Here is a 10,608-nt window from a genome sequence, read left to right as displayed (position 1 = left end):
CAGGGCAGATTGCATTATTTTGCAGGTGTAGTTCAATTCTTTTTTCTCTTATTCTATGCTAGATGATTAGATATTTTTTGTTCTGCTATTGACTGCTTTTTCTTTTTTATTTTGATGTGATGCCTTATATATAATACTATTATTATAATAATATAATCTATGGCTTTACAGTTTACTGTATATGCAATACCCGATGAATATCAGTTCAAGAACTCAACTCAATCAATACCAAAAAATAATATAATCTATTGGTGTACTTTATATACAATAATAATATTATTAATATATGTGGTACTATCTATTGCTTATATGTGTGTTAGTCTGTACAAATTTTTATGGAAAAAAATGCAAACATGTGCATGTACATACATGTACATAATAAGATTTTAGTTCGTTTTTTTGAACGATTTATCATTAAATAGAATTTTTTTTAAATAATTCTGAAAATTTAGTACTATTAAACAAAGTTTTTCAAATATTTTTCTGATTCATATATTTATAATTTTTTTAACTATTGCAGTTAATGACTACTAAAGAAAGTCTTCCAAATAGTTATGAAAATGTAGGAAAAGCAAAGTGGGATGATTTTAGTACCAAAGTGTTACTTGAAAATTGTATAAATGAGATTCGTAAATGTGGAAAACCAGGAATTGCTTTTAGAAATAAAAAATGGGAAGAAATACGTGAAGAATACAATAAACGTACTAATAAAAACTATACCCAAAAACAGTTGAAGAATAGGTTGGATAGTTTGAGAACTGATTGGACTACATGGAAACAATTATTGGGTAAAGAAACTGGTTTAGGATGGAATCCTCATACAGGAAAAATTGACGCTGATCCTACATGGTGGGATGCTAAGATAAGGGTTAGTGTTGTAAATATTTTAATTTTTAATTATTTAAAGTTAAGTAGGAGAATTTAGATTGTCTAAATTTTATCTCTTGTTATTGGTTACACAGGAGAATGTGAAATATGCTAAGTTTCGTTATCAAGGTTTGGAATTTCGTGATGAATTGGAATTTATATTTGGGGAGATAGTGGAAACTAGTCAATGTGCTTGGACGCCAGCTATGGGCGTACCATTAGAATCTTCAAACCAAAATACTACTACAGATGTGGCACACGAAATTATTGATTCTGATGATGAATTTAATATTGATGAATTAAGCCCTGTGAGAAACACCCAATCAAAAAATAAAAGGAAAATTTCACCAAACATGGGTGAAAGATCAACAAAGGGTAAGGCAAAGGTTGGAACTGCGCCAACAATGAGGAAAACATTAGAAAGATTAGTTCAAGCAGCGGAAGGTCATAATGAAGTTGAAAAGGCTGAAATTGCTGCAACATCTCATATTAATGGACAATATTCTATTCCAACTTGTGTTGAAATATTAAAGAGTGCAAAGGAAAAAGGACTTTTGAATGGTCAACAATTTAGTTATGCTTTAGAGATGCTTAAGGATGAGCAAAATAGAGTCCTAATAATATCTTTAAAAGATTCTATTAACGATTTGATAGAGTGGATTCTATACAAGTATGAGTGAAATCCTCTAGTATGATGTTTAAGATTTAATTTTATGTTTTATGTTTTTATTGACTTTTATGCTTTAAGTTGAAACTTGAGTCTCTAGATGTATCCTAAAGTATCATATCATTTTAGTTTTTAACTTCTATGTTTTTGCTTAAGATATTTATGCATTTCAACTACTTCAATGAATATGTATTTGCAATTTGTAATGTTCTTGTTTTCAATTTATTTAACAGATGCATTCTAATTTCTAAACAAATCAATGAACGATCAAAAAAGGTTAAAAAAAGACGATGCAAGTTCTATAAAATATATTACAGTGCAATAGCAATTGCATTTGACTATCATATGAGGTACTTACTCAAACAAGGTAATAGATTTCTTTATTCTCATGGATGGACTTGGGTTAGAGAAACTCTTAACACCCCGGGTGAAAGTTATAACATGTTTAGGATGGAAACTTGCGTTGTATTGAAACTTGAAAAATTATTAGTTAGTAAGGGATGGCTACATCCATCCAAAGAAATGACATCATTGGAGGCTTTGACCATGTTTCTTTGGAGTTGTGCACATAGTGAAACTAATCGAAATATCCAAAATAAATTTGGAAAATCAGGAGAAACTGTAAGTAGGAAGTTCAGTGAAGTTCTAGAAAGTGTATGTTTATTAGCAAAGGAAATTGTCAAGCCTCCTGATTTTAACTTTGAAGAAATTCCATCAAAAATTAGAGACGATAATAGGTATTGGCCTCATTTTCAAGGATGCATAGGTGCTATAGATGGAACACATATTCCTGCCATTGTTCCTACTAAGGATCAAATACGTTATATTGGTAGAAAGGGATTTCCAACACAAAATGTCATGTTGGTGTGCAACTTCGATATGTTATTTACTTTTGTTGTTGTTGGATGGCCTGGTACTGCACATGATACACGTATCCTTTCATCTACGATTGAAGAAATGAAAAATGTGTTTCCTCATCCACCAGAAGGTAATCATAAAATATCATTTTGTAATCAAATTAATATATTTATTGATTTAAATTTGCATATGAACTAAAAAATGTTTAATTTGTTAGGCAAGTACTATGTAGTTGATGCTGGTTATCCAAATATGAAAGGGTATCTATCACCATACAAAGGTGAAAGATATCATATTCCTGATTTTAGAGCTGGTGGTCAAGCAGAAGGCATACAGGAAGTATTCAATCATGAACATTCTTCACTAAGAAATGTAATAGAACGAACAATTGGTGTCTGGAAGAAAAAGTGGCATATTTTATGTGATATGAGACCATTTCCGCTAATAAAACAACAAAAAATTATAGTTGCAACAACGGCACTTCATAACTTTATTCGAATTTGTGGCTTCGTAGATGAAGCTTTTAACAAATACGATAACATTTCTGGATATATGACTGGCAACATAGAAGAAAGAAATATTCATGAAGATTTAGGTTCATATAACCCAAGAAGAGTACAAGATGGAGGCTATATGGATAAAGTTCGAAATCAAATAGCCATTGAATTGATTGAAAATAGAAATCATTTGAGCTTATGATTGTTTATGTTTCTAGTCGTGAATTATATATTGAATATTATTGAACTTTTTTTAGATCATTTATTTTTAATTAAATATATTGAAAAAATATTTTATATGATAATTTATGAATTTTTATTCATATTTGTATTTCTTTTAAAAATATATTCATTTATTTATATCTTATTTATATCTTATGTTATCCTACAAATTTAATTTGTTAAAAATTATTTTATCAAACAACTTTTAGCTTAAAATTAACTTTGGAGCTTAGAAAAATAATCATAGCCAAACAACTTTAGCTTTACTTTAAAAGCTATTATTTTTAACTTTAGCTTTCAAATAACTTTTAAGACCTAAATAAGTCGGGCCAACTTTGAAAGTTATTTGAAAGCTAAAGTTAAAAATAATAGCTAATATTTAAGACCTAAATAATATAAGCTTTCAAATAACTTTAGCTTTCAAATAACTTTTAAGACCTAAATAACTTTCAAATAACTTTCAAATAACTTTTAACTTTGTATTATATGTTAGTCTCTTTAATTTTGTATTTATTTATCTTTTAAGTATTCCAAATATTTTTTTATCTTTTTGGGAAGGTTAACATGTTTTGTAGGTCGGAGGAAGTCAATGATATGGCTGGAAAAGGAACACGACGAATTTTCAGAAAGATTGGGAAAGTCTATATTTCAACATGTTTTACATTATGATAGGCGTGTGGTATTTTGATCATAACTAGATATTCGTAACTCAGAATGATGTGGCATCGACAATAAATGAAAGCTAGCATCAACGTCTACAACTTTCATGAGGAAACCAAAGACTAATTGTGTTCTGTCTATACGCCTATCAGCTGTCCCATACGCGTATCAGATCTCAAAAAGTTTGCATTTCTGCCAATACGTGTATGGGATGCACCCATACGCCTCATACGCATATGGGACACCCCCAATATGCCTAAGACATGCCCTATATGCTCTCCATACGCATATAACACCCTTCATACGCGTATGGGCACCCAGAATCATAAAAAAAGCTCATTTCACTCTATTTAACAAAAAAACACGAATTTATGGGGGTTCGACGGTTTTTGACGACAAAGACACATTTAGAAGGCTAAAAAACTCATATTTTCAAGGTGGATCAATATCTTCGAGAGCTTTTCGTGATTGAAGACTAATTCATCTAATTTTCTATAATGACTATGACTTCTTTTATGTTTTTTTAATTCTATGAGTAGTCAAACCTCCCATTACTAGGGGGTGTCCATGATTTGGATCTGGTTAATGATTTTGGATTGAACCTTGTAGTGAAAAATACTTTTTTAATCTATTTTATTTGTTTTTGATTTGTGCTTAATGCTTTCTCTTTTAAAAAAATTGAGATTTCATCTAGGGTTAATTGTTAGGCCAAACTGTCAATGTTAATGCCTGATTGAAAGTATTTTGTAGTAAATCTCACCTGAGAGTAGGGATACCCTGTGGAAACCAGATTGTTTTTGATAAATAAATGCTTAATTTCATCCATAATTCACTATGTACATATGAATTAGTTTGAATGTTTAAAGGTCTACTCACTAAGGACTTAGGAGTAGACATCCTTAAGACCTGATAGTCAATAGTATCAAGTAAGTTGTTACAAGGTTAGTTTAGAGTCGTTAATAAATCCAATCATACACCTTCCCTAGTATGTTAACTTATATTAATTTAAATTTTTTCAACAACTCTACTTACTTTTATTTATCAGTTTATTTATAATTAGCAACATTTCCAAACCAAAACCCCTAGTTGCTTCTTTTTAACTATAGTGAAATTTCGTCTCTATATCACCAAGTAGTCATCGAGATCGATACTTGGGATTTTGTATTATTACTATTCTGGAAGATTAGTACACTTGCTAATTTACTGATCAATAGGCTATGTCACCGAAAGAATGGTTGTGGCTCAAAGTTGTTAATAAGGGATATAATCATATTAAAACAAATGGCTTAAAAAGGCTCAGAGTTTTCACAAACAATTGCCTCAGTGTATTTATCAGACTAACAGACTTAAATTAGATACAATTTGAATTCGAATCCGATCATACACCTTCCCTATAAATTATTAATTTTTGTTTTTGGTCCTTATAAAAAAAGTGGCATATTTTGGTCTCTACAAAATTATTATGCACATAGTTGTAGTCCCTACTGTTAAACCAATGCGTATTTTTGAATGATTATTTTGCAGACATGTTTAGAATGTTTTTAAAAGTTTCTTAAAAAAAAGGAACTCAAAATTTGATTTCTTAGTCGAAATTTTCATTACTTTTATCATTATTTTTTAAAATTTAAAAAAGGGTTAATACCTATTTTCACCCCTGCCATATGGGGTGTATTTGAAAAACCCTCTGCGAAAAAAAAAGTTGCAATTATTACCTTAACAAATTTTAAAATTTTCAACTTGGACCTTTAGCCAGCCACATCATCAAAAAATCTGACGTGGCATTTTTTTTAAATTTATTATTATTATTTTAATTGCGTGGCAGACTTATGTGGCATAATTATTATTTTTTATTTAATTTAATTCCACGTGGCATTGTTATTCTTATTATATTGTTTAGTTTAAAAATCAAAGTTTAAAAAACTGGTCCCAAGAGGTATTGAACCCAGGAACCATAGCATCTATTTCCAACATCTTACCACTGCGCTGAGCTTCACATTAAGTCATACAAATGACTTAGCTACTTTATAATAGTTGTTGTTCACATTTCATTATTAGTTTTGATTTAATTACTATTTTCTAAATTAAATTAATATTAATATTATTAGTTAATAATTAATAGTTAATAGTTAATATTATTAATTAATATTACTAAATTATAAAATAATGATTAATATTTATTTTACTGTTAAACTTAATTAAATTTTAAACTAAATTAAATTAATATAAAATAATATTAATTAATAACGTTAATAGTAAATTAAATTAAATATAAATTTTAATATAAATTGTTTAAATTAAATTAATTAACTTAAATATAACGTTAATAGTAAAATAATATTAAATAAATTAAATAAAAATAAATTAAATTAAATTAGTTTAATTAAATTTAATGTTTATATTAATGTTTATATGTAATTTAATTTAATTAATGTTATTTTACTTTTAACATTATATTTAACTTAATAAATTTAATTTAAATATTTTATATAAATGTTTATATCTAATTTAATTTATTTTACTGTTAACGTTATTAATTAATATTTGTTTATATTAATTTAATTTAATTTATATTTTCTAATTAATATTAGTTTAATTTAATTTAACATTTATATCTAATTTAATTTAATTTATTTTTATTTAATTTATTTAATATTATTTTACTATAAACGTTATATTTAAGTTAATTAATTTAATTTAAACAATTTATATTAAAATTTATATTTAATTTAATTTACTATTAACGTTATTATTTAATATTATTTAATATTAATTTAATTTAGTTTAAAATTTAATTAAGTTTAACAGTAAAATAAATATTAATCATTATTTTATAATTTAGTAATATTAATTAATAATATTAAATATTAACTATTAATTATTAACTAATAATATTAATATTAATTAATAATGTAAACATTAAGTATTAATTTTGATAACGTAAGCAGTAGTTAGTATATAATTCCTAAGGGAAACACACATCATAAATGAAGCTGCAGCACAGTGGTTAAGTGTTTGTTATGGAGGCTATGGTACCTGGGTTCAACACACATTGGGACCAAATTTTTAAACTTTGATTTTTAAACTAAACAATATAATAAGAATAACAATGCCACGTGGAATTGAGTTAAATAAAAAATAATAATAATGCCACATAAGCCTGCCACGCAATTAAAATAATAATAAAAAATTAAAAAAAATGCCACATCAGATTTTTTGATGATGTGGCTGGCTAAAGGTCTAAGTTGAAAATTTTAAAATTTGTTAAGGTAATAATTGCAACTTTTTTTTTTCGCAGGGGGTTTTTCAAATACACCCCATATGGCAGGGGTGAAAATAGGTATTAACCCTTTAAAAAATTCATATTTAATTCTTCTCATTTTAAAAAATTCTAAAAATTTGTAAATAAATATTTTACAGTATTCTAAACTTGTACAAAAAAAAATATTTAAAAATTTAAAAGTTAAAGGGTAATTAAACAACTTTTAAAATGTTAGAAAATAATAGGGACTAAAACTGCATGCATAAAAAATTTATAGGGACCAAAATATGTTATTTTTTAATAGGGACAAAAAAATAAAATTCGATATATTTATAAAGACCAAAAGCATAGTTAACCCTTCGAGAAAATAACTAATGTACGAATACTCTCTTAAGAAGGAAAAGTGAATAATGGAAAAATTTGGCTCAAACCTTACTAGCTGAGGTATTTGGAGATTGAGTATAAATAATTGGCTTCCCTTTTTTTAATTAACTTTCAATATGAAAGGGAACTTCCATGTTGATCTCTTATTCATTATTTTTCCGGTGACTTTTTCTTTTCTTTTTCATAATGGCACTGGTAAAGTAGCAATTAAAACTGAAAGAAACAACAAAAGCAAACAAGTTAATTAATTCAAGCAACAAAAAGTTTATGAGACTGTTAGTAATATATATATATTTTTTGAATTTGTAATTAGCTTAGCTTATAATATGTTTAAATTTTTTTTCAATATATAGAGTTGTGGAGCGACCCAATATGTTGAACGAAGTTAGAAATAAAAGGCTCTGATTTTATATACGGCTATGGTAAGTGGATTACTTGTGACATTCATTTATCTATAATTACATGTGTGGTTATATATTCATGTAATGTTTAAATTTGTAGACAAGGAAACAAAAAGGAGGATACGAATGTGGTTATTATGTCATAAAACACATGATAAACATTGTCTCGACCGATATTGTTGATTCTTAGGAGCAGGTATATATATATATATATTTACAATAACATATTAATGATTTATACCGCATGCATACAAGTTTGTTATTATTTCAAACCAAGTGATCTTAAACTTCCTTCAACTTTATATAGATGTTTAACTACACTACACCATTCACACCAGAAGACTTTAAAGACGTTCGTACACTTTGGGCATCTTGCTTCAATGCGATTTATAGGCCAGACTGATCACATTGATTTTGTAATGTTTGCAATATTTTTGGGTTTGATGTACATAATATGTATGTTTGTTTAATATTTTGGTACTATATTGAAGTCATATTTTGGTGCTTATATATAATGTATAGTTTGGCTAAGTTTTTTATGTATATGTTGGTTCATATTCTATTGTGGTATAGAATATACATGAAGTAAAAAAGGGGCATATATGGAATATTTCAAAAAAATTATTATAAAATAAAGTCTTTCACCATGGTGGCACCACTCTATCGTGGTGAAAAGTGGCACGCCAAATATTATATACCATGGTATGACTGAGAATCAAACTAATAACCTTTCAAAATTCACCATGGTTGATGGTTATGAGCATGGTGATGTGTGATGCGCTATCTAGTTTCTCACAACAGTCACACGTCTGAGTGGAAAGTAGCATACTTACTACCACACCCTTTGTTACCACAGTCCATCACTCATAATGATATCCATTTTCCAGCCGTGGTGAAAGACCCTTTTTGTACTAGTGGTTTTACTTGCCCTTTCACTTAACCAACACTTCCGTCTTTAGGCTCCTTATCTTATTCTCTAGTTGTAGACCAAGGTGAACCTACTCCAATTCTATACTATCTCACTCTACGAAAACTCCCTTTGCACTAAGCTGGAAACTCCTATTTATAGAAAAAATTATGGACTTTTCGCTAGGTGCACCGCCTTCTTTCCTAGTGCGCTTACCCCGCTCTACCTAACCTCATTTTCTTCCTTATAAAGCAATGCTTGCATGTATGCCATATGTCCCTATCCGCCCTCCCCGTCTAGTGCACCACCAATTAAATTAGCGAGCTAACCCTTGCGTCACCATGAAGTAGTTGCAACTAGATGTGCCATCTGGCCAGACCATCCTTTGCCTAGCGCCTATGCTGGGCCTAGAGTGCTTTATTCTTTGGGTTTTTTCTCTGGCCTGGCTTCTGCATGGTTTTCAAGTTCTTTTTACCTATTTTTGATTAATACATATTAGAAAAGTCCAAACATGTATTTTCTTACTTTTCATAGATAAATTGGAGGTTTTTGTATTGATTACTTGTGAGTTAATAAGTGACAGCGTATTTAACATAAATATGGAACTTACAAATTCTCCCCCAATTTATCTTTTTGTTTGTCCTCAAACAAAATTAATTCGATGGTTAAAAAACATTTGAGTGCATGTTTCTTTTGACATGATTGACTAACTTAGGTCAAGAGTTTGAAGTTGTTTTTGTGGCTTGCTATTCTTTTAAATGCAAGTTCATATTAAATATCATGACTATCCATAAATCATAACATACAAATGAATCTTTTGCTTGACCAAAGTAATATTTTTAAAACATGTTTAGATCAATAGCAAATCATTTATTAGAATCATAATCTCAAGATATATCATCAGTCATGGATCATTAAGGTCTTTCTTTAGGTTTTGACGTGGTTGAGCTTATAAAAAAAATATTGGTTTTCTTTGTATTCAAAAGCCTAAAGATAAAATATTTTTTTCATGAATTTTTCTTATTTGTTTTCACTTTCTTACAACCATTTTTCGCGCCCTTTTATTTTTGTATGCTTGACTTTTGATTTTTGAATTTCGTTTTGTCAAAGCATTTTTATTCCCTTTTCATTGCATAAGTACTACTTGAGTTTTTATTTTGAAGACAATGTACTTTTTTTCTTTTTTTCCCCAACTTTCATTTTTTTCAATACCATTACTTTTGTATGATCTCCTATCCTTAAGATAAGGTAGTGAACATTGTTTTTCTTTTTAAGTTTGACTAAGAGGTTGTGACTTTGAAAGAACAAAATCTTTTATCGTACGACTCAGAGGGGTTTGTCAAAGGATTTGCACCCTTACAAGGTGGACTTTTTAGGTCAAGTAGTTATTCACTCAATACAAACAATGCCTTGATCATATCCATGACTTTCAAATACATCAAGTAATTAGCAATACTAATGCAAAGTCTACATAGTTAGCATGCATGTCTACTCTCATTATTTAAGTAAATCATGAAGTTGCATACATCTCACTTCGGTAGGCTTATGACTCCTGACTTATGACAACATGTTTTCTTAGACAGTAGAAAAATCAAACTTTGAATAAAGTAAAGAATTCATAATCATGTTATATTTCACATATAGTCATACATAAATTATGAATGAAGCATTTAAAAAGAATAAAATCTTTTTTTCATGTCATTTGTTCTTTGACCTTTTGTTGTCAACCATTAGTGGTTTCATGCATTTTGACTATTCAGATCATCATCAAAACCATGTGCAGTTAAGCTTCCTCTGGTAGGACTTTTTCAAAAAAAATCATTTTTTTAAATTGACACTTAATTATGAAAACAATTAAAATAAACAGATATAGGTTTAGCTTTGAT

General features: G+C 28.3%; 2 protein-coding genes across 2 annotated transcripts; both read left to right on the top strand.

Moving 5' to 3' along the window:
- The first annotated feature begins 523 nt into the window (after positions 1–523).
- Positions 524–1,547, top strand: LOC131610990 (uncharacterized). Its single transcript, XM_058883102.1, has 2 exons — positions 524–868; positions 963–1,547. Exons 1-2 carry the CDS (start codon positions 524–526, stop codon positions 1,545–1,547), a joined length of 930 nt encoding a protein of 309 aa, XP_058739085.1.
- A 509-nt stretch (positions 1,548–2,056) lies between these two features.
- On the top strand, positions 2,057–3,091 carry LOC131647841 (protein ALP1-like). Its single transcript, XM_058917664.1, has 2 exons — positions 2,057–2,522; positions 2,610–3,091. The coding sequence occupies exons 1-2, from the start codon at positions 2,057–2,059 to the stop codon at positions 3,089–3,091; spliced, it is 948 nt and encodes a 315-aa protein (XP_058773647.1).
- Positions 3,092–10,608: the final 7,517 nt, after the last annotated feature.

Source organism: Vicia villosa, linkage group LG1 (assembly GCF_029867415.1).
Source record: "Vicia villosa cultivar HV-30 ecotype Madison, WI linkage group LG1, Vvil1.0, whole genome shotgun sequence".
Classification (NCBI taxonomy): domain Eukaryota; kingdom Viridiplantae; phylum Streptophyta; class Magnoliopsida; order Fabales; family Fabaceae; genus Vicia; species Vicia villosa.
This window is presented reverse-complemented; position numbering and strand designations above follow the sequence as displayed.